At 37.8% G+C, this 24,761-nt stretch overlaps 3 protein-coding genes across 6 annotated transcripts in view; 2 read left to right on the top strand and 1 right to left on the bottom strand.

The window, feature by feature from the left end:
• Window positions 1-498: 498 nt before the first annotated feature.
• On the bottom strand, window positions 499-3,882 carry klhl42 (kelch-like family, member 42). 3 transcript variants are annotated; one of them, XM_044107829.1, is made up of 4 exons: window positions 2,687-3,880; window positions 1,974-2,479; window positions 1,678-1,871; window positions 499-953 (listed from the first exon to the last, which is right to left on the bottom strand). In XM_044107829.1, exons 1-4 carry the CDS (start codon window positions 2,735-2,737, stop codon window positions 499-501), a joined length of 1,206 nt encoding a protein of 401 aa, XP_043963764.1. In that variant the 5' UTR covers window positions 2,738-3,880. The 3 variants fall into 3 exon arrangements, with proteins under 3 accessions (XP_043963764.1, XP_043963763.1, XP_043963762.1); XM_044107828.1 differs by having other exon boundaries at window positions 1,822-1,871; window positions 1,974-3,882; XM_044107827.1 differs by having other exon boundaries at window positions 1,974-3,879.
• Window positions 858-21,698, top strand: LOC122826233 (endosome/lysosome-associated apoptosis and autophagy regulator family member 2-like). The gene is made up of 23 exons (XM_044107826.1): window positions 858-991; window positions 4,320-4,566; window positions 8,133-8,253; window positions 8,324-8,513; window positions 9,214-9,361; window positions 9,438-9,527; window positions 10,352-10,457; window positions 10,539-10,688; window positions 11,352-11,440; window positions 11,541-11,721; window positions 12,413-12,541; window positions 13,527-13,617; window positions 14,914-15,016; window positions 15,962-16,099; window positions 16,177-16,449; window positions 16,629-16,802; window positions 17,688-17,877; window positions 17,949-18,045; window positions 18,112-18,213; window positions 18,529-18,655; window positions 18,724-18,902; window positions 20,073-20,235; window positions 20,822-21,698. The coding sequence occupies exons 2-23, from the start codon at window positions 4,435-4,437 to the stop codon at window positions 20,891-20,893; spliced, it is 3,045 nt and encodes a 1,014-aa protein (XP_043963761.1). The 5' UTR covers window positions 858-991; window positions 4,320-4,434; the 3' UTR covers window positions 20,894-21,698.
• Window positions 21,699-22,559: 861 nt separating this feature from the next.
• The window catches only part of LOC122826231 (tetraspanin-9), a 75,133-nt gene continuing 72,931 nt past the window's right edge, over window positions 22,560-24,761 (top strand). Inside the window, exons 1-4 of one of the 2 annotated variants that reach the window (XM_044107824.1) lie at window positions 22,560-22,772; window positions 23,871-23,909; window positions 24,145-24,225; window positions 24,322-24,513. In XM_044107824.1, coding sequence (XP_043963759.1) covers window positions 24,163-24,225; window positions 24,322-24,513 — 255 coding nt within the window. In that variant the 5' untranslated portion in view covers window positions 22,560-22,772; window positions 23,871-23,909; window positions 24,145-24,162. Of the gene's footprint in view, window positions 22,773-23,870; window positions 23,910-24,141; window positions 24,226-24,321; window positions 24,514-24,761 lie in introns of both variants that reach the window. The other variant, XM_044107823.1, reaches the window with a different exon arrangement.

Genomic DNA, 24,761 nt, shown 5'->3' with positions numbered 1-24,761 from the left:
CCTGCATGTTTTAGTTCTCTCCCTGGTGGCACCAACAACCTTTTCAGCATGTCAATGTTCTTCTTAGGCCTTCTAACAGCAATCATCTGACTCAGGTGCGTTAAACCAAGGGGAGAACTAAAACATGCAGGAGGCCGGCCCTCGAGGAACGAGTTTGGGGACCCCTGGGTTAGGTGATTTTAGGCTGGTCAGAAACTCAAAAATCTGCTCTTTTCCTGTCCCTAAAGGCATCATGCTAACCGCTACAAGGTTCTGCTAATTTACGGAGAGAAATTTTTTTACTTTGGGTGAAAAAAATTTACAAAACTGCAGAGATGCCAAGTAACAAAAGACTGAAATGAATAATTGGATGTTCGGCTGATGAAAGTGGCATCTTATGGTGCATTCACTGACTGGAGAAGCATTAAGATTTCTGAGTTTGGTCCAATTTCTCTTGAATGTTCTCTCCACTGCAGTGAGCTTCGTTTGGAGGTTCCTCTGGTCCCAGTGGGCCGCTGGTCATAGCGTGTTGGGGAGGTAAAGCGAACACAGCAGCATGTTCTGACCCAGAGCCGGGAAGCGCCTGATGGCCTCCCAGGCGTCAGAGAATATGTTGTATTTGAGGAAGACGCGGTGGTCCAGGCTGGTGGGCAGCCCAATGTCGCGGCTCATGATGTAGACGCCATCATTGTGCAGCGTGCAGGTGAGGTTCAAACCCGACTTGGACGTGTTCTCCTTCAGCTGGATCCACTCCCCTGTCGACACGTTGTATGACTGAACCGACAGGACGTCCTCCGTCTGGCTGGGCCGCCGCTGCCGCCGCCCCGCCTCCAGTTGGTGGGTGTAGCCGCCCACCAGGTAGATGGTGTCCTCCACCGAGAGCATCTGCTGCTTACGGATGTGAACCGGACACGTCTGGAACACCGACCAGGAGTCGGAGGTGGGGCAGTAGCGAAGCACATTGGTGTTTCTGTCTGTCAGGAAAGAAAAACGTTGCATCAGAAATAAGCAGGTAAGGCTGGGAGATATGACTTAGAAATAAAACCAGCGATTTTTTTCATACCAGATCAGATTTTAAAATTTTTTCTGCTTGCTTTCTTTTCTACACTGCAAAACCACAAAATTTTACCAAGTAATTGTGGTCTATTTTCTAGAGCAAATATCTTAGTTCACTTGAAATGACAAACCTAAATTCGAAGCAACTTTTCAGCAACATATGTCAATAATTCTTAAATACTGATGAAAATGTACTAGTTCTACTGGCAGATTATTTTGCTTATAAAGTGGAAAAAATGTCTTAAATAATATGCGTATGCAACTAGCACTTTTTCATCAATATAAAGGAATTATTGACTTAAAACAAACTCTTATATCTTCTATTTTGCTGAATAGTTACTTATAAGTTAGCTTTGTCATATTTCAAGTGTATGAATTTATCTGCACTAGAAACTAAAGAAAGCACTTAGTAAAATGTTGTTTTTGCAGTGGAAAGACAAAATGACAGTAAATATTGTATCTCTTCTCCAAATTACATGACTTTTGTTTAGTCTTAAAAAGGAGAAAATTTAACCAAGAAAAACATCTTAAAACTCAAAGAAAAAAAGTTTTTAATGAAAAAAAAGTCGACATGGCCCATGACATGACCAGATATTCTACCACATCAGCATCAAATTATTAAGTATTTCTTTGGGAACCAACCTCTTGCGGTGTATCCACCCATAACGTAGATCATTCCCTGACACTCACAGGCTGAGAACTCAGCCAGAGGATCAGGCATGGAGGACACACAGGTCCACCAGTCCTGCTCTGGGCCGTAACATTCCACTGTACCCAGACACTGACCTCCCACAGCGTACAGCTTCCCCTGGACAGCCAGCAGCTTGAAGTTGGACCTGGATCAGAAGACATGAAAGAATGCAAATAGAGATTATTGAATTAGTTTTAATTAGCATGCGATTTATTGATTTATTGCTCATTTAATTGTGACAGGCTACCTCTTCTGGTTGAGAGGAGCCACCTGGTTCCACTCGTTCCTGCAGGGGTTGTAGCAATGCACCGCAGAAATCTCCTGGCTCGTCATCCGGTAGCCTCCCGCAATGAACAGGTAGTTATCCAGGACTGCGGAGCCGTAGCCTCTGACGTTGATCATGTCTGGCGGCAGGTTGTTGACCAGCGGCTTCCAGCGCTGCTCCATCTCCCCGTACCTGAGCATGGACCAGGGCTCGTCCTGATCCGGCACATCCAAGGACAGACAGGTGAAGTCTCCGATGACCACCAGCGTGGCGGTGCCCTTCATGCGCATCTCCCGGAGCTGGTCCCTCACAGCCGGGGGCAGGCTGCCGAACTCCGGCCGCCGCAGCATGGGGTGGTAGTGGCAGCTCATGTACTTGAGGCAGGCGGTCCTCAGATCGTGGATTCCGTACACTTCAGACAGGCTGTACAGCTCCACACAGTTTTCCGGCCGGATCTCCGAGCTCAGCAGCTTCAGGATGGAGGTGACCTGCAGGAAGGAGGCAGTCTCGATCAGATCCTCCAGGGTCTCGTTGACCACCTGAACTTTGGAGGTGTTTATAAACTCCAGGACCAGCTCCAGGCCCGGGACGCTGAGCCCTTGCAGCTGGACCGAGTCCTCTGTGGACTCCCTCATCCCGGAGCTGTAGAGCGCTCGGAAGTAGTCGCTTTTCTCGATCAGCTTCTTTTTATTCACCTCGTAGATCTTGTCGTCCACCACGATGGCTATAACCTGGTCCGCTGACATGTTTAGCCCCTGCTGTTTGTCAGCCTCCAGGATGAGTTTACAGTTCACCGGCGGGGTAGCTCCGTGTCCGGTCTATATATGGTCATGTTCATCCCATAGTTTCCCATGGAGCTGCTCCCGAGCCTGGAAAGCTAACCAGCTAACGGGGAAGCTAACCGGCTAAGAAGTAAAACAGCAACAACTGCCTTTTCCTCAGTTTAACATTCGTCGATACTCCTCAAAAAGTGTATCAAGACCGTAAAAATATTTGCGATGTATTATACAGTATTTCAGACATTTAAATTTATTTTTCTTCCAAATTTCATGAGCCCCATCTCGGGGAAAAACTGCCAAAGACCCTAACTGTTTTGATTCTTTACTTCCTCGTTAGTGTTTTGGTTGCTATCTCTGGCGGTGCATGTGCGCTGATGCCACCTACCGATATGTTTTGGAATAGCAGTTCATTTGCAAATTGACGCGCAGTGATTTAAAAAGTGCTTTGTTGCATCATAAAACCTAAAAATAATGGAATAGATTTAAAAAATGTTTGGCAAAGCAACACAATACATTTCAAGTTATTTAAGTTCAGTTTGATTCTACGTGAGAGTTTGTGTTACTAAAATATAATGGTAATAATGTGTTAAAAGAATAAGTGAAGTTGACAAAAGAGAACTACATTTTACATGATTACATCATGAATCTCACTTAATTTATTTTCTTTTCAATTTTCCACAACAACAATGGGATTTAATTGAGTGACATACTGTGCTACGTTGTTAGCTATGAAGAAAATTGACATATACCAGTGTGTTTATCACAGTTCCTTCAGGGTTAAAATCAACTCGGCTCCTCCTGCTGTCAGTCAAGATAATGCTTGTATCACAACGGTGGCGTCAGCCTGGGGATTTAAAAGGTTTAACAACGAGATGAAGAAAAGCTTCCACAAATTAACCAGCTTGTGGCAGGAAGTTGTGCTTCAAAATAAAAATAAAAGCTCTTCACCGTGATTGTGGTGATTCTCAGTCATGTTTCTCTTATGAATTTTAAATCCAACTCAAAATAAAATGCATTGTTGCCGCCAGAGGAGGCGTTGCCATTCCTTTATATCCTTTATATATTATGATTTTAGGAAAGAAAAGTACAAATCTTTTCCTTCCTGCTCTTACCCCCAAACAGAAACTAGTAAGTTTTCATATTTTAAACATTAAATTTTAATAACAATTCTGCTAATTAATTTAACGATTTATTATATTTATTAATATAAATAATAAAATGAGGTAAATAATTACATAAATACACTACTTTTCACCAAAATAAGAACAGAAAAATAAACAGAAAAACAAACATATCATAATAAACATTATAATACTTGTATAATAAATGAACAAGTATATCATATAACATTATATATTAGTATATGTTTATGGTATATTATTATACAGTAATATATTGTATATTGTATCACAATAATAAAAATAATGGTTATATTTTATTCAGAAGTAGATATTAACAAATATTTTAGTTTAAATCGGTGCTTTTATTTCTGAAACCCCAGGCCGGAAGTGCTGCTGTTGCACTTTGTGTTCTGCTGGTTTTGCTACAGGAGGACGGCAGGCGCATCAATGACGGGGACAGCAGTCAAACCTTCACCGCTCGGCCTGTTTGACGTCCGTGGCTCCAGGTATCGAGCTGCCAGCTGTTTGTGATCCGAGCTCAGGATGTGGAGGCCGGTGCGCACCTCCTGCTTCTCCCGCTGCCTCCTTTCCATCTACCTCCTCTTCATCCTCCTCATCATCAGCGCTCACAGATCAGCAGCGTCAGCCGATGGAGACTTGCATCCTTGCGACAAGGTGGGTTTGTCTAGTATCATCTGCTAACGTTGATTTGACTTTTACATGCACCTCTGATAAGTGCATGTTCCTATATTTAACATTTTATATTAAAATTCACCTGTATACACTTATGTACCAAGAACAACTGCATTTTAATTTGCTTAATTAACTAGGTTAATTACGTTTTCCTTTCATTAAATCTCATGTCTTTTCGGTGATCGGATTAAAAGGTGTTTAATTCACCATAAACTCGCTGCACTCTGAGAAGACGGGGTCTGCTGGCGTCAGCATATGGAAGACCAAAATTGCCATAAATCAGTTTTCTGCAGAATATATAAAATCGGCCAAAAAGAAAATCTTTTTTCTGCATAGCTGATTTATGATGAATTAGTGTAGTCTGCACACTAAGATAAGAAAAGTATGGGCAGAGCCTTGCATAAATTTAGAAATCATCTACGGTGTAATAATGTTGCAAAATTTACAGCATTTGTTCTGGTCGCCTCACTAAACACTATTAGCTTCAAAAGTGGCATTCAGTGTCCAGAATAAATGCGGTAATTTAAGCAGTTCAGAATGTAGTCTTACAGTAGTGCAAAAAGCATCACCTTGATGATATTTTATTCATATTTTATGGCGTCCTAAACTATAAACTAGCAATTTTGTGCAACTTTCTACCCATATAAGAGGTAAAAGTGGCGATTTGTGAAACTAATGGCTGAGAGCTTATGGTTTCTAGTCAAAGCAGACCCCAGCAGTGTATTTCCCAGGTTACTGAATGTATTTTTGATTAATTATCCAGCTCTAAAAAAAACTCTAATATTCATGTCAGAATTGTAACTTCCTACTAATTACTGTTTGCTCTGTGTCTGTAAATATTGCAGCTGTTGGTGGAAGCAAACTGAACCCAACAGGAGGAAATAAATCCTCAGCTGAATTTTTATATTTTCGTTAAATCCTGAAATCTTCTGACTGGTGTGTTGAAGAGCCAAATTTTACCCTCTCACTTCCTGCCTCCAGTCTCCATGACAGCCAGAGCGAATCACCCTGGAGACCAGTGAAACAGATTAGTCTGTGTCCTTTTTCTCAGGCCTCCATAAACAGAAAGGCAGTGCAGGTTGCCTTCTCAACATGTTTATTCGACTTCTTCCACACTCAAAGCAAATCGACATTCAGGTTATTTGTGTTTGGAGATGAGAGACAGATGTTCACCATGAATAAGGAGGATCTTTAGTCGTTTGGCAATGCATTCACACCTGACCTGCTTCTGAACAGCCTCCATGTTGCAGACGTTTTGGGATTTATTCTCGTAATACGTTCAGATTAATTAGCAGAAAAGTAAATATTCAGCACTGCTCTGCTGCAGTCTGGGAAGTCAGACACATAGAAAACCGAACATTTTTTTGGGTTTCATTGGACGACTGCAAATCAGCTGTTACTATTATTTTTATTTCCTCAATTTGTTTGGAATGTAGTTCTTTCTATTCAAAGATTGTTTCAAAGTTTCCACAGATCCCTGCAATCAGAATACATTTGTTCTACCTAAACGCTCAGAATCTGAAAATGGTAGTTCAGATTCTGAGCTTTCTGTAGGGAGCGGCTATCAAGTATTTTAAAGTCTATTAGTGTTCAGATGAAAGAGATTTTAAAAAATCTTCTCAGGATTAATATTTGTTGAATTAACATGGAAAATATGACATATTGCTAATCCATTGTCTCATCACTACAGATGGATTAATATCTAAAGAAAATCTAAAGGAAATTTCAGTGAAAACATCTCACAACAGGAACAAAATACCAGAGAGCATAATAACATGTCAGTCTTTTAAATCGTTTTCTAATAACTTAAAATTATGACTCCTTCATAAATAAATACTGATCATGTGATTCTTATTTCTATTCTGCATTATTATTATTATTATTGTTATTATCTTTTTACACAGAAAAAGCTTGTTAATTTCTCTGTCATTTATTGTATTTACATCGATTGTACCCTGAGGGCCTACGGATGAAAACTAGCCTTTATTGCTACATTGTCCCTTTTGAAATAAATAACTGTAGGAGATTCTCCTACATAACCAACAACAAGAATGACGTCATCAAAATACATAACAATTAAACCTGATTAGAAACAACTCCCTATCTTCTATGGAGTGGAAGTCCAGACTCTACAGACCTCCGCTAGCATGTTAAATGTTAGCATATTAAATGTTAGCATGTTAAATGACTGTAGAATTTGTAAAAGACTGAAAAAGTGTAACATTTTGAAAGAGCTTTTCTTCAAAAATTAAGTGACAGTGGCACTAAGGTTTGCAGATACAAAACTTCTGGAATAAGTTTTTCTGGACAGAGGAGACCAAAACTATAAAAAGCACAATACTCAGGGGAAACAGTTTTGAAAATTTGTTTTACTACAACCCATTAGAGTTGGGTCAGAGAGTATTTCAGTAAATGTTCAGTGAGTTTACATGTCCAGCAACAAGCAGGCGTCCTTGACAAGAACCCGGTTGCCCTGCAGCTATGCTCTTGATGGACCCATTAGAGCTCCAACTACTGGTTGCCATGGTGATCAAGGTCAGTCACCAAAGGCCATTCATGATTTGTTTTTTTTGTATGATTAGCTTTTCTAAACATTTGGTCATGCATACTATTATCTTAGGCTACTACATGTTTCCAGCGTTGTTCACCAAATCTCTCAGTCTGTTACTGAATATGTAAACAACCAGAAAGTAACATTCATAATTAGTGCTTTGCTTGAAAAAATAAAAAGTTCAATTTCTCTCTAGAATTAAAGCAGAGTTTTAATTTGAAGTGCAAACAAAGATTTTCTAGAAACTGGGACTATAAAGTCTTAAATTAGCATGACGTTTTCTTCTCCTTTCTAAAGTTGGTGCCCTTTTAAGGCCTATATTTCAAATCTCCGCCTGGATATATTTGCTTATTTTAATTGTACGAAGTTCTTTAAATGTCTTGTGAGTAAATTTATTTGCCCATTTTTCCATAACAACTGGAACTTTCAATATCTAGCGGTTATTTTCACAATTTACCGTCTATTAAAAGAATGCTTCTTCAGATTAAACTGACGTAAAACATGCTTCTTGCAATGGCGGGAGTGAAATTACCGTAATAACTTCATATTGCTTGGAAAACGCAACGTCTCCCCTTTCAGAAACCGTTGGGATTTTTAAGACAGCGCAAAGTGTGGCGGAATTACGGTACTGCAAATTTGGCTGGTCTTCGGTCTTGAAGAATTTTAAATCTCCGCCTGGATATTTTTGCTTATTTTAGTTGTACGCAGTTCTTTGCATGTCCCATGAGTAAATAGCGCAAAGTGCTGCAGAGTTACGGTAAAACTGTGTCATAAGCAGGGACACCTTTCGGCCGATAAGGCTTAAAGTGAAAATGATAGCCAAGTTATTGCAGTAAAAAATGTCAGTAACAAAGACCAACAGCAGCTAAGCTTTCCCTTTAAGATCAGATTTGTTTTGGGAGCTAGTTGTGATTTATATCCACACACCTGCTCTGCTAACTCGGCTAACTGTGAACGGATCATTGATCGTTTTGTGTTTTACGTGTGGTTTCCACAGGGAGATTTCTTCTACCAGTACACAGAGTGTGACAGCACCGGGTCAAGATGGCGGGTCGCCATCCCTCTCAGTCCCGGCTCCTGTTCGGACCTCCCCTCTCCAACCAGAGGAACAGACTGCTGTGAGCTTCAGTTTTTCCTCTTCAAACTAGTTTTCTGTTCACATAAAGATAACCTTCGTGTTCTTTTCAGCCTTCTCCTGTCCGGCTGGAATGTTTCTGGAGATGTCGTCCCAGTTGTGCACGCCGTGTGCAGCCGGTTCTTACTCTCTGGGCAGCGGACTGAGGTTCGACCAATGGGACGCCATTCCTGCGGGCTTCACGAGCCTAGCCAGCTTTTTGGATCCTGGACCAAATGGAGAGGACATACAGGCCTGTAACAGGTAACAAAAACATTAAAAGGTGTTTTCAATTTGACTTATTATGCAAAATTTACTTTTTACACATTTTTGTATATCCATTTGGGTCTCAGCTGCTTTTGAAAACATCCTAAGCACTTAAAATAAACCACCTAATTTTTAATTTTTTGGCAAAAAGATTAAGTTTTTTTGGTGTGTGAAAAAATGAGCCACTTAAAAAACCTCTTGATTGTTGAGTCACATCTGATGGGAACCTCTGTTACCTAGCAACCCCTATTTAGCCCAGCCCCGTTACCTAGCAACTGAGCTCTTTTATGTTTGGTCAGCTGGTTTTACAAGTGCACAATGGCTGCTGGAAAAGACAGGTGTTCTGTTACTGATTTATTCAGGAACCACTTGCTGAATTCTTGTTGGTTTTGCAGGAGGCTCCACTTTTGCTTTTCAAAGATGGACGGTTGTATAATTGTGCATCTATTTGCAGCCATTTTTACGTGCAAGTGTAAATGTTGAGTTGGTGGTCAGCTGCGGATTATTTGGATTTAAAGTGATAAGACATCTTAAAATAGCTCCAAAAATCTCATTATCCAAGAATGATTTTATACAAAAATGCTATAAACATGTTTTAGAACGCTCATAGACATATCCTAACCTCTTCAAGAAAGCATAATAGGTCTCCTTTAAACATAGACAAATGAAGTTTATGATTACTGTGTTGTTGTTGCAGCTCATCATGGACGCCGCAGGGTGTGTACCTGGAGTCCAACCGCGACGAGTGCACAGTGTCTCTAGTTTACGCCGTCCATCTGGAAAAACAGGGATCCGTCTCGTTCACCTATCAGTATCCAGACAACAACATTTTCTTTGAGTTTTACGTAAGCAATGCGACTAGAAGGTGACGTTCTCTGATTGTAAGCATGCAGGGCTCAGGGATTCTGAATGTGTGTCCAGGTCCAGAACGAGCAATGCCAAGAAATGTCCCAGACTGACGACCAGAAGTGGATTAAAGTCACTAGCAGTGGAGAATGGGGAACACATACAGTAAGTCCATGGTTCTGATGGTTTGTGTCAATGGAATGCTTTACACTGTAAAAGCACAAAATCTTAACAAGTATAGTTTGTTTGAGTTTCCAGTGAAAACATCTTAGTATATTTGAAATAAGACAAAACTTAGTGACAAGTAGCTTTTCAGCAATAAAATTATTGTTTTTCTTATCTAAGAAGCGACTCCCATAGCTGCAGCCTCAGGCACCTGTCTCACGTTTGATTTTTATTCTTTGGATGGGCTGTACTGAAATGTCAGATGTCAATTTACCTCCTGGGATACTAACAAATATGCTCTATTCTATTACAAGAAATAGGATCTTGTTTTTAAATCAATAATTTATGGTTTAGCTTTCAGAATACTTGAAATAAGACTAAACTAAGTTACAGATAGCTTTTCAGCAAGATATACTTAATTTAAGTAAAGAATTCTTTTACATTGATTAAAAAGTATTAATTCCACTGGGAAATTATTTAACTGTTAACTAAACCTAAAAATACGGATTATCACTCACATCTTAATTTACTCTATTTCAGTTTAAGTTTTAGTTTTATATCAAAATTAGCTAAGATGCTAACATTAGCATTAGGGTTATAAGTAGCATGTTGATCACATGCTCATAATGTTTTGTTAAAGTAAAATAATCTGCCCGTTTAACTAGTATTTTTCATCAATATTAAGGAATTATTAATTTAAAACAAGCTGTCATATCTTGTTGAAAAGCTACTTGTAAGTTAGTTTTGTCTTATTTCAAGAGAACTAAACTGGACCAGAAATACTTGTTAGGATTCTGTTTTCTCACAGAACGTCTCTTGTTCAGGTGAGCCTGAAGTCGGGCACAAACATCCTGTACTGGAGAACAACTGGGATACTGGTGGGAGGGAAGATGGTGAAACCGGTTCTGCTGAAGAACATCCAAATAGAGGGTAAAATTAAGTTGTGCTCTTGTGACAAATTAAATTAAAATACCAGAATCTTGAGAAGCTCAGTTGAATGTTTTGCTGCAGGTGTCGCCTACACGTCTGAGTGTTTTCCATGTCGGCCCGGCTGGTTCAGCCCGATGCCCGGTTCCTCATCCTGCCAAGCGTGTCCTAGCAACACATACTCTGGAAAGGGAGCGTCCGCCTGTTCAGCCTGTCCTGAACACTACTACTCACGTACGTACACAGAGAACGAAAGATCATAAACTGACAGATCCAAATCCAATCCATCCAATTTAACACTATTCACATTCAGATTAAACAACTGGAACAATTAATCGGGTTAATCACGAATAATCGTATTAATCGTGGTTGATCCCGATTAATAGCGAGTAATCCTGATTAATTGTGATTATTCAATTATAGAAATAATCGTTAACTGATTTAGTAGTCAATTAATCACTAACTGGATTTTACAGGGTCAAAAAAAAGCTTTTTACTGAAAGTAGCTTTAGATTCAAAGCAGTAATTTAGCCAAAGCTTTACAATATATATATTTTTTTAAGATAAAAATACATTTGTCTTTTATTATTTTTTTCTTTCTGTGGCTAAAACCTATTTAAAAACACCAAAATGTGTTTCATGATAATTTCACTTTTGGTGTGCGCTTACTTTTTCAATCAGGTTATTAAGCCTTTTTTTGTGGTTTGCATTTCAACCCGAATCATTTACTTTTCATGGAATAAATCTCACATTAAAGGTGTAAATTATTTATTGTAGTTTTATTTTAACAGGTAGAGAAGTTGGAAAGATTGTATGTTATCAAAAAAAACAACTAAAGTCCGTTCAAGCCGCTGATTTTGTTGTTTTGTGATTCATTTGTGAGTGTGTTTTGTTCAGATGAGGGCTGGGCTGAATGTAAGGTGAGACCGCCGTGCTCAGAGAAGGATTACTTCCAGATTCACACAGCCTGCGACAGCGAGGGAAAGGTCAGAGGTTTCACATTTCATGCACACACCAACATGAGCAAAAACCCAACAAACAGGTTCTGGGTTTTATCATTCGTGCCCTCCGTCTGTTTCGACGCAGACGCAGGTGCTGTATCGATGGGTGGAGCCAAAAATCTGCGTGGAAAACGTGACGGGGGCCGTCAAGCTGCCTGCAACCGGACAGAGAGAGCCGTGCCCCCCCTGTAACCCCGGATACTACAACAGCAACGACTCCACCTGTCTGCCCTGCCCACCTGGAACACACTCTGACGGCATCTACGGTAAAAAACAAACATGTTGGGCTCAATTATCTCTGCTGCTACTGTGAGCCAGATTTTCCCTGCACTGATATTTAATCAGAGTTGGGAAATAACTAATTAGATTTACTCAAGTAACGTTTTTGGAAAAATGTACCTTTAGGAGTATTTTTACTACGTTCTACTGTTTACTTTTACTTAAGTAAATTTATTATGAAGTATTTCTAATCTTACTTGAGTAAAATTTCTGGATTTTCTCCCCACTGAATGAAAAACAAACATGTTTTAACCAAAAATTCACCAGACACAGACACACCTGCAGCTTTTGTTAAAGTTTTATAAGTTTTTTATTGAAAGAAACTGATTTAAAAAAATGTTCTGTTATGTTTTACTTATAAGAATGATTGTAATTTTCGTCTTGGAAATACCAAAATTTCCACTTACCTATATTTTGGCCCATCCATCCATTTTCTGATCACCCTTGTCCCTAATGGGGTCGGGAGGGTTGCTGCTGCCTCTCCAGCTGCGTTCCGGGCGAGAGGCGGGTTCACCCTGAACAGGTCGCCAGTCTGTCGCAGGGCAACAGAGACACACAGGACACACAACCATTCACACACACTCACACCTAGGGAGAATTTAGAGAGACCAATTAACCTGACAGTCATGTTTTCTGGATTTTTTGAATTGATTTCTGGATGTCATATTTGGGTTTCAGCGTGCGTCGAGTGTCCTGCAGGCACCGAACCCGTGTTGGGTTACGAGTACAAATGGTGGAACGTGCTGCCGTCCAACATGAAGACGTCTTGCTTCAACGTGGGGAACTCCAAATGCGACGATATGAACGGTGAGAAAATCAACACCCGGTTTTCTCAACCAACATTTTTTCCAGTTATTTTCAAAATGGTTCAAACTCAGGGTTGTTGTCCTTCTTCTCACTTTCCAGGCTTTTACAACCTCCAGCAGGTTTTCTTCCAACGTTGCTCTTTATCTTTATTTCTGTTCTGTTTTCTGACAAACTTAAAATAATTTGTGGCTTCAAGGGCGCTAGGGGAGTTATTCGTCCAGCGGCTCGTCATGTTTTTGAGTTAAAAAATGTTTAGTTGACAGGAAATTTGAAGATATCACTAGATAATTATGTGTTATTGGAAGATTAATATCTGAACTATAAAGTCTTAAAAAATGCAAACATTTTAAAGATACTTAAATAAATAAGCAATGCTTAGCCTGGTGGGGAAACAAGTAAAGCCTGGCGGCCCGTCAGGCTTACAATACACTGAAGGAAACTCTGGGCTCCCTTTCTTTCTTTTTTCTTTCTTTCCTTCTTTTTTCTTTCTTTCTCTTTACTTCTAGAGTTCACAACAAATTCTTTTTCTGTTTACTGATTAATGTGTGTTTTGGTGGAAAATTATGTCATAAAATCCCATAAAACAGATTGAATGTTGTGTTTTGAAATGTAGCAAAAAGTAAAAGAAAATGTGAAAAAGTTAAAAACATTATATAAAAACATTCTGTTTACCTTTTTATGAATTAAATTGCATTTAAAACATTTAACTCTTACCGACTTCTATTAACTGCCTCTATTATTTATAACAAAATCACATATTCTATCTTGGAATTAAAATACGTTTTAAAATATATTTTATGAAGAATCAACAAAACTATTTATACAGAGTTTTTAAGCTATTAAAATCAAAGCTGGTGTACATTTTCTCCCTCGTGAATCAAACATTTACTCAACAATGTCCATCTTAACCATGATTTTGTGTGAATATTTGTTGATTACACTTTGTTCAGTAAAGCTAAGCATGTTGTTGGATCCTGTTTGTCAGGATGGGAGGTCGCTGGAGATCACATCCGCAGCGGGGCAGGAAGTTCGGACAACGATTACCTCATCCTCAGTCTCACTGTTCCGGGATTTAAGTAAGTTATTGTTTTATTTTATATCTTTGGGTTAATTCACCTCTTTTCTAGTTCTTACCCCCATTTCACAGTTAAACATCAGCATTTTCCCCCTTTCTACTTCAGTTTGGTACGAAGTAACCAGTCAAACTTACTGGAGTAACATTTTGTAAATAAAAGTTAGAGCTTTCTTTTTATCTTAAAGTATCGCTATTCTTACTTGAGTAACATTTCTGAATCCTCCACTCGCTTCACTTGTTCTTCACCAAATGTAGAAAATATTTGTTTTAACCAAAAAGTCACCAAAGACACACACCTTCAGTTTTCGTTAAAGTTTCATAAGTTTTAACAAAAAAATGTTTATTTTGCCTGGTTTCATTTATTTGAATTATTTTTATTTTGACATTATTAAAATACTAAAATTTTCACACAAGTTTATACGTTGGTCCATCTGATTATGTAACTTTTAAATATTAAATGATTGATATTTTGATCAGACTTTCTAACAAAAACTGTTTTACTCTTACTAGAGTAAGACAGCTGGACAGCTATTTCTTACTTTTACTTAGAAACTTGAATTTTTTTTGGATAAAATATACTTTGAATCATTTATTTGAGTACCTGAAGGAAAACGCAAAGAAATGAAAAGCAACTTAAGACTTTGGCTTTATTTTATACATTTATCTGGCTGTGTGGAGACACATTAACTGTTTTAGGGTTGTAACTAACAGTTGTTATGATGATTAATCGAGTAAAATAAATTTGCACATTTTGCAGATATTTAATTCAACCACTTACATTTTTTTACACAGTACTAGAGACATATTAAACATTCAGTTCCTTTATTAAATAAGAAAATAAAAATAAAAATAGCCTAAAATGCAGTAACAATGCACTGGATCATTTGCAGCTAAAACAATATTTCTAATATCAACATGTGAAAGCTCGCCTCTTTTTTAACATCAATAAAGTTTGTGGCTGATCTGTTTTTTTTATTAATTAATAATTGGATAGATTGTTTGTAACAGAATTTGAACTGAGTGAAGCTAAAACTGCCACTTGAGGAGTTTTGGGTAAAACATATTTACCAACAAAAGTTTTTTTTTAATCTTAATTGCAAAATGTTTAGATTTTTTTTTTGTTCAGTTTTGGCTTAATTACTGCTTTGAATATGTTAGTTTTTCAGCAAATTATCTTTTTTTTTAGTTAATGATTAATTGGTTACTAAATAAGTTGATTTCAGTCATCAATTAATCCCGATTAATTGTTTAAAACCTACAGTGTTTGCAAAATGTCTCTGCTTGTTTTTGGTTTCAGGGTGCCGGCGTCGCTCTCAGGGATGACCGGTGGAGAGATCGGAAAAATCACGTTTGTGTTCGAGACGATCTGCTCTGCTGACTGTGAGCTCTACTTCATGATGGTGTGTGTCTCAGTGTGTGTTGGCAGAAATTACAGAGCCCCCTAGTGGACATGGGGAATTTTATTCTTTTGTGTTCCCTCGCAATAAATTTGCAAATACACTCTGGTCAGTCTGGAGATGGGACTGCACATGAAAACGGCCCATTATCGTTTTTTAAAATAACTCAAAAATTCTCCAAAAAGTTTAAATGTATGTTTTCTTTATCTTTCTACTTCTGGGAAGGGAAATCTGTTTTGCCTTTGCATTCAGCACATAAGTTTGTGTGCTGAATTTTCCTAAATACATTTTTTTTTTTTAGATATCTCACTAACAATTAGAGTTGAGTTGTAACTATTTACTTTTACTCAATTGCCTTTACATGAGTAACTTTTTTGAAAATAATTACTTTTAGTAATATTTTTACGACACTGTTCTTTTTACTTTTACTTGAGTAATTTTATTACAAAATATCTCTACTCTTTTTTTGTTTTAACCAAAAATTTACCAAGTTTTCAGTTTCATATTGAAAGAAACTGATTTGGAAAATTTTTCTTTAGCTTAAAATTATATTTTATTACTTATATAAATTAAAATACCAAAATTTTCACTTAACTTTATATTTTTTTTTCCGTTTGAGTGTGTAATTTTTAACTATTAAATGATTGATATTTTGATTAGTTACTCAGTACTTGAATAGACTATTTACCAAATACTTTTTTGTTGAAGTTATTCTACTCTTACTTCAGTAAAAGTTTTGGGTACCATTGCTAACAAAATATCAACATAGGTGAGAAAAAGTTTACAAAAACCTTTATTGTAGCAGAAATATGTTCAGTATTCAAGATGACAGATGAACTGACAAGTACATTACTGAGAGGAAACACAAAAGAAAAAAACAACCATGTTACCCAGGAGAAGAAATGAGCACTGAGTTTTTCTCTGTCTTGTCTTGGGCGCCCCCTGCAGGATATGAACAGGAAGAGCACCACCGTGGTGGAGTCCTGGGAGGGCAGTAAGGGGAAGCAGGCGTTTTCCCACAGTATGACGAGAAACGCCTCTGTGACGTACACCTGGGCCTTTCAGAGGATGAGCCACGCTTTGGATGTGAGTAAAATCTTCAACCACCAAACCTCACCGACTTTTTCCATCGCTTCTTTAAAACCAGCGGGTTAAATCTGCAGGTGCGCCGTTACGTCAGCGACACGGTGAAGATCTACTCCATCAAGGTGACCAACGTCCTGGACGGGGTGGCGTCGGCGTGCCGGGCCTGCGCTCTCGTCCCACAGAACTCGCAGCGGGCCGGCTCCTCCTGCGTTCCCTGCCCCGCCGGGTTCTTCATCGACCGGGAGACCAACAGGTGCCAGGAGTGTCCGGCCAACACACACCTGGCTGGGCGGCACACCTACGGCCAGGACGCCTGCATCGCCTGTGGACCCGGAAGCATCAGCAACAAGGTACAGAGGTCCAGTAATCCCAGTCTGGACTGGGACTCTGGTAGTTGTTGCTTGTGTTTTACAGTGTTTGTATTATAAATATGTGATTCGAAACGTAAATTTGACTTTTACAGTGAAACTAACAGATACACTGACAGAAAGATCAACTGGATTATTATCAAAACTGTTGTTTCTTTCAGGAGCATTCCCGCTGCTTCAGCGACTGCTTTTTCACCCACACGGAGAACAACAGAACGCTGACCTTTGACCTCAGCCCCATGAGTAATGTGGCTTCGTTGATATTGGGGCCAAGTTTCACCTCTAAAGGCACAAAGTATCTACACCTGTTCAACGTCAGCCTCTGTGGCCACGAGGTAACTCTGAAGATCAGCCCTGTGAATGTTTGTCCAAGTTATTTAATTCCTAAAATACGAAGCTTTTAGAAACAAAGTTTTATATACAGAATTTACAAACATTATAGTTTACCTAAAAAACAGTAGAACTTCCTGTGAGGTTACAGAAATAAATATGCTTAGAAAAATAAAATAGACTACTAAAATAACATCTGGAACACTTGAAACATAAAGGCTGTTAAAATCATTTTCTATAAATTATTATAAAATATTTTAAAAATAAATCACTTCACTATTTCAAGTATTTAAAAACAGTGGCGCCCTCCTGAGGGTTATTAGTACAGAAGAGGATTAGGACCATTAAAAAATTCTGACTTTTTCCCCTCAGAATCTTGTCTTTTATTCTCAACATTCCGACTTTTTCTTCAGAATTATATTTGTTTTTCTTCAGAATTATATTTTCTCTTTAAAATTCAGACTTTTTTCAGAATTCTTATTTTTCTTTCTTCAGAATTCTTTTTGTTTTTCTTCAGAATTCTTTTTGTTTTTCTTCAGAATTCTTTTTTTTTTCAGAATTCTTATTTTTCTTTAGAATTCGGACTTTAAAGTCAGTATCCTTTTTTTCAGTGCTCCTAATTCTTTTCCCTAGTTCTTGAAAAGTGGTGGCCACAACCCTGGCAGCCCCAAAGTCATATTCTTCTATGAAGACAAACATGCAAAAACCTTATAAATAAATAAATACAATATAAAAAAATTTATTAAATTATTTTTTAACAATTATTACTTATGGTCTGTTGAATTTTTACCCGCCTCATCTATGAACATTTTCTGGTAGCACCAGTGTTTATAGAATAAAAACCGAACGATAAAAATAGAGAAACAGTGTTGTTTCCGTTTCCCTCTCAGGGAAAACGAGCTGCTGTCTGCACCGATAACGTCACCGACGTGTCCAGCAAAGACGACCAAAGTGACCTGTCTCAGTTCGTCAACACGGTGGACAGCTTCCTGTGCCAGTCGACCATCATCCCAGGAGATGGGCGGGGCTTCAGGATGGCCATCTCCTCCCAGTCCATCAGCCTGGCCGACACATTCATAGGTAGAAACTGTTGTTCTGCTGTATGTCGCCCCCTGCTGGTGAAAGCTGATCTGACCCGTCCTTCTCTTCAGGAGCAACAGTGGACACGGTTCTCAGCGGAGTGAACGCCAAACCGGATCTGTTCCCAGAAAATCCAAACGACGTTCCGGACATCAACTTCTTCTACAGGTGGAGACAGAAAGGCGATTTTTGCTTGTCCTGGTTGGTTCTGGGTTTAATGAGATTTTCCTTCAGGTCAACGCAGGCGACGGCGTCCTGTGATCAGGGTCGAAGTTCAGTCATCACGGTTCGCTGCGACCCGGACGCATCAGACAGAGGAGAACTTTCTGTGCCCAGGTACAGCTGACATGGTTCTGACCCGGTTCCATCCATCCATCCATCCATCCATCCAACCAACCAACCAACCATCCATCCATCCATCCATCCTTCCGTCCGTCCGACCGTCTGTCCAACCACTGCAGAATAGCTACCATAGATTCATTGAGATTTTTTTCTTCTAAAATATTTGTACTTATTAACAATTAAAACTCAAAACTTTAAGCATCAACACATCCAAATTGAAAATAATGTTAAAACACAAGTTTTCAATTGGACTTAAGAAGCTTAGCAAAAGCAAAGGCACTTTTTCACCCTAACTGTGGATTTGTGCAGCTCCTGTCCTGCAGGGACGTGTGACGGATGCATGTTTCACTTCCTGTGGCAGAGCGCCAGCGCCTGTCCGCGCTGCACTGAGGCCGACTACCACCTGATAGAGGGAGCCTGCAGGGGGGGAATCCAGGTAGCAGAGAAGACATTTTAATCTGGCAGATCAACGTCTCCCAAGAGTTCATCTCAACTTTCTTTCAGGAAACGCTGTACGTGTGGAATGAACCAAAACTGTGCAGCAAAGGCGTGGCGCTGCCTTCTCGAAGCTCCGCCCCCTGCGAGGTCATCGCTCTGTGGCTGAAGGTCGGGCTCGGCGTCGGAGCCTTCGTCGCCGTGCTGCTCGTCTCCCTCACCTTCTATTTCTGGAAGAAAAACAAGAGGTGGGAACACCTGCAACAGACCCATTAGATGATTCAGACGTTGCTTAAAGAGGAACTTGATGTAGTGACAGTGGAGACGGACGGCAGCTGAGTCACTATTACTGTCTGATTTTTTTTCACCTGAAAAACTCTGCAACAAAGAGCTGAAAACAAAAATATTCCTTCATGTAACGGAAACCTTTTATTTAGAATAAACAGAGTTGAAGCCGTTTAGATAAACTGCATACTGGGACAATGAATATGACAAAACATTTATTTATTTTCTTTAATTTTTCCCTGTTTCTTCAATATTTGGGAAAAAGTATTTTACTCCAGACAGGACCGAGGAGGGCTGCTGCAAAAAACATTCCCAGAAATACATAAAGTATAAATATACTTCACTGATGTGTTGATCAGGGTCTAAAAACACATTTTTTTATTTTAAATTGAGACAAGTAATTTTAGATTTTTTTTTTTTAAATATTGTCTACATTTTACACACTAATTTAATGTAGTTTCTGTCATTTATTGTATAATGTGTTGTATTTAATATTTATTTATTTTAATTATTACACTTTTTATAGATTAATTTTATTTATTATTAAAATTTCATATAACATTTTTTATTTATCATCTCAATAAATTTTAATTAACAAAGTTCAAATTATTTTTAAAAACTGACATCAGAAATGTAATTTTTTACTATTTTCTCCACTGTTTAGTTTACAAACAGTGGAGAAAATAATTTATAAATAAGTTTGAAAATACGATTAAACGCAATTAATTTTTGCAGTTAAGCTTTTTAAATCAGAATCCTTTAAGAAGCCGATTTCAAATGCGAATGCTTTTCAAGATAAACATTTGGGTTTGTGCCATGAATTCACACTTAGAAAAATAAGTGATCAATAATTTATCAGGAGCATTTCTATCTTTATCACGATAGTACCACAAAATATTGTGATAAAATGTTACATTCATAATTGTATGCAACAAATCCAGAGAGAAAAGAATTATTTCAAAATGAATATTTATGAAATAAACATTTTAAAAGGATTAGAAATATATTAAATTTCTAGAAACACTTAATCTGGATGTAGAAATATTAGTTTTTGTAAATGATTTTATCAGATAAATTCATGTTTTTAAAAAAATGTGTCCAGTGCTGAAAGTCCCAGTGATGTTTGTGTCCAGGTTGGAGTATAAATACTCCCGTCTGGTGATGTCCGCCAACAAGGAGTGTGAGCTGCCAGCTGCAGACAGCTGTGCGCTGGCGGAAGGAGAGGAGGCCGAAGACGACGTGGTTTACACCCAGAAACCCTCCCTGCTGGGGAAACTCAGGGCCATCGCCAACAAGGTGGGCACAAACACAGAAAAACACAAAGCAAGGCTTTTGGCCTAGCTTCCTGTGCTAATATATTAGCACACCTGAAATGAGACAAAACTAACTTGGAAAGTAACTTTTCAGGAAGTAAATTATTTTTCTCATTTAATGAAAGACTCAGTCACCTGTCTGTCCATGTCTTATGATGCTTATTTGTTCTTTGGACAATGCATTGTTCTTTACTCTCTATGCTATGCTATGCTATGCTACTCTAAGATATAGAAGCTTGTTTTAAGTCAATAATTATTTAATATTGATGAAAAGGTTGTAGTTATTAGTGGAATAATATGTTAGTGGAACAAGATATTTTTTCCATCTTAGCAGATTGTTTTACTTATAGCTACTACTTTTCATTCATATTAAACGATTATTTACTTAAATATTCTACTGAAATGTTACCTTTAAGGTAGTTTTGACTTATTTCAAGTGTCGTAATATATTTGCATTAGAAACTACACAAAAAATTATTTGTGGTTTTAATGGTTTAAGTGGGAAAACTGACACCAGTTGGAAAGTTTTTTTATTGCTTTATTCATCTGATTTGTTTTGTGTTTGTCAGCATGAGGGTGGAGAGAGCAGCGAGTCGGTGCAGCTGAACTCCTCCCGTGCCGATCGATGGGTCCTGGGATAAAGTTTCCTGATGGACGGTGATGCGTTCGCTGTCCAGAGTCCTGTGTCTCTTTTTTTCTATCGAACTGCAGACAGCCTGGATAATGCATCGTAATTTTCCTCCACAGTTTAACTCCATGGATTCAAAAACTGCACCAAAAAACAAACATCATCTTAATGTTTTTTGTACGTTTTGTATTTTATTTATTTTCTGTTCAGGGTTATGTATTTATATTGTTATGATAAAGAACGTTTATTAAAGTCCTGTTTGACTTTATTAGAAGATCTCTCAAGTTAATGTCCTTCAACATTATCCAGTGAATGGAGGCGGGCTTTGTAGAAAAACAGTTTATAAAACTTAATTTTAATGCATTTTGTTTGTTCTTTTTTTCAGTGACATCTCAGATTAGTTTTTGAAATGTGTTTAGAAAGTATTTATTAATTTATCTGCCCCTTTAACCAGAGCAAAAACTTGCTTTTTGTGATATTTTACTTAATCATGTGGTCATTAATGATCCTGGATTTGACTGTACTGGGACTTTAAAATCCCTGTTTTCTCGCTTCCAATGTTTAAAATAAGACAAAATGATTGTAGATGAATAACCAAAGAATTTGCTTTTCAAATTCTTTTGGTGTGCACTCATAAATTTAGACACTTTTCGTCCCTGGAAAAGATGAATGATCATTGTTTTTACTTTGGTATTAAGTTTTCAGGTCACTTCCAGTATCATAGATGTTTGTAAAAACTATTAGAGCTCCAATATATTTGAATATAGTTTCAGAAAAATGACAGTATTAAAGTATAATAAGTTTTGGAAAAAGCCTTTAAAGATCCTCAAGTCTAAAAAACATAGACTCAATATTTGCACTTTTAAACATTACATGTGTTGTACTTTGAAAATGAGTACATATGTTGTACTCTTTTAAATTAATTTAATTTAAAAGATTAATCTTGTTCAGAAGCCTGTAATCTCCAGGAAGTAAAACCAAACCTGCTGAATCTAATACCCAAGTTCTGGGTAGTAAAAAACAAAACGCTAAGATTTTTTTAATGACCTTTCATTTTATGAAGGAAAAGTATCTCAGAAGAATAGTGAGCTATAACTTATTTGTCTGATGTTCTAAGCATTTTTTCCCTAATAAAGTCTGGGGAATTTTGAAATGAATATTTTTACTCGATGATTAATGTGACATTTTTTATTAGCATAGGATCAGAAGAATTTAAATGTAAAGTCATTGGGATATTGTGCTGTGATAACTGAAAAGAAGCACAAGAAAGGAAGTTGTTAATTACTTTTCTCTGTTGGGTATGTTCTAAATTTGTGTTGTATAGTTCAGTGTTTCTCAATTACAGTCCTCGGGGCCCCCCTGCCCTGCATGTTAGGTGTTTCCCTTCTGCCACACATCTGGATTGAATCTTTGGGTGATTAACAGGCTCCTGCAGTACTTGGTGGCTGCAGAAGATGTCATGCAATCATTTGAATCAGCTGTTCTGGTGTAGAGGCACATCTAAAACATGCAGAGCAGGGGGCCCCGAGGACTGGAATTGAAAAGCACTGGTATAGTTTATTTAAGCCCATCTTACAGCGTGTCCCTGATTTAAGAGAAAAGCTCCGCCCGTTGAAATAACGCAGTGGTAGCCGAGTCGTGCGCCGGCTGGTCAATGAGGAGCGGGCCCGTTCCTGGAACTCCCGTCCAGCTCCGCCCTCCCTCCGCAGGGGAAACGTCCTCTTCACTTCCAGCCGTCGACTGATTTCCAAAGCTGCGGTTACGGTTTCACGGCTACTGGATCTGTGTTTTAAAACCGACTCCTGCTGTTCGCGGAAGCAGAATGTGAAGGTATCTGCTGTAAAAGACGCCAGACTTTTTGTAAGAATATGGACGCCAGTTCGTAGCTAACGGTGAGATTTTTCCCTGTTTTTCCTCTTCGTCACTTTTTTTGGCTGCATGAGCATGAAAGCAATCACGGCACGAAACGAAGAGAAGCGGTTAATTTCCTTATCAGAAAGCATTACATGTATCTATATCTGAATATAAACTAGGAGAAGTGTTTTAAAACTGCATTTCTCCGCTTTCGTCCAGTTTTTGCTGCCTAAACTTTTGAGAACTGCGAAATCTGGGGATGCCGTGACGTATAGTTTACGTCAATGCGTAGAATCCCTAAAATATGTAGACTGGTTAAAAACAGTCGATGTATTTTAGCATAAAGTAAGAAATGGACAGTTGATATTTCGCTTAATTTTCTTTTTTTTTTATTACCGTCCAAAAATATCATATCTAAAACTATTACTCATTTTTTTGGGAATTTACTCTCTCTCTTCAAGATCCCTTTTATTTTATAAAAACGCGTATTTTTCTTTTAGATAAAATTGTTAGGTTTAACGAGTATCGAAAGTTTTTTGATAACGTTATTTTATTTTTTATTTTATAGTAAAACCGGGGAAAAAATAACTTTAAATTGGATTTTAATAGTCTTTTTTTGAATTCTGTTTTTGACACATTTGTTTTCAAGGTTAGATTCAATTTGTTGTTTTTTTTTTACATTTACAATAACAATTAGTAATGTTTGCTAAAACGACAAAGAACAAATTAACTCTATGAAATATAAATACTAGGACTGAACGATATGATCTTAAAATATTTTGGTTTCCTAAGCTGTAATATATAACAATTACCAAAATCAATTCACCAAAAGTATATTTTTCATCAGGAGAAAATACAAATGTTTTTGTGCAACATAAATTCAACTCACCAAAGTGAGTAAATGTTGGTGTGAGGACATATATAGATTCCTTATAGTCGATAACAATATGAAACAATGTGTTAAACTAATTCAAATGAGACATTTTGAATCAAACTTTCAAACAATTTGCTTTTTCTTACCTCCATTTCAACAATATTTGTATTATAAAATCATTTATATCCAATTTTTTTTACTTTTTTTTTTCCCCATCTATCATATAATTTCCAGACTAGAATTATATATTTGTGTTTTACAGAAACTTTCAAGCTGCAGAGTTATCTTCGTTCTTATAGTGGTGAGTTTATAGCTTCTTTCCTTTAATGTGGTTTCTGTGCCAAAATAAAGAGAATCAAAGTGCTATGTGAACTCATTGTGTGGTCTTCAGTTTAAAAAAAAACAACAAAAAACGTGAATCATCAAACGTGAAAAGTTTTTCCAACAATTCCGGACCTTAGAAGGGTTAAATATAGACTTCAGTGATAAATTATTGCATTTATGTGTTTTTTGTTCTCTGCATTTAATTTTAGCAGATCCCTTTGTGTTCAGTCATGGCTCGGGGTTGCATTTGTTGTGTCAAATACATGCTCTTCCTCTTCAACCTCTTCTTCTGGGTAAGTTCTTAGAACTATTAACAGTGATACAATATTTTATGATTAGGATTTTTTTTTTTCTCTGGTAATAATTTTATTTATTTTTGTGGGTTCCAGCTGGGCGGATGCGGGTTGTTGGGGGTCGGAGTTTGGCTTTCAGTTTCCCAGGGCAGTTTTGCCACCCTGTCTCCTTCCTTCCCCGCGCTCTCGGCCGCCAACCTCATCATCACACTGGGCACTGTTGTCATGGTGACGGGTTTCCTGGGGTGCCTGGGTGCCATCAAGGAGAACAAGTGTCTACTGCTGAGTGTGAGTAGCGCTGCATCAAACTGTTTTTATTATTATACTATTTTTACCATGTGTCATTTCATCTCATTTTTGACGTCATAGTTTAGTGTGTCATTATAGTCGTTTTTTGACGTCATAGTTTAGTGTGTCATTATAGTCGTTTTTTGACGTCATAGTTTAGTGTGTCATTATAGTCGTTTTTTGACGTCATAGTTTAGTGTCATTATAGTCGTTTTTTGACGTCATAGTTTAGTGTGTCATTATAGTGG

This window comes from Gambusia affinis, linkage group LG23, assembly GCF_019740435.1.
Source record: "Gambusia affinis linkage group LG23, SWU_Gaff_1.0, whole genome shotgun sequence".
In the NCBI taxonomy this organism is placed as follows: Eukaryota; Metazoa; Chordata; class Actinopteri; order Cyprinodontiformes; family Poeciliidae; genus Gambusia; species Gambusia affinis.
The sequence above is the reverse complement of the archived record's forward strand: the minus strand, read 5'-3'. Positions and strand labels throughout refer to the sequence as shown.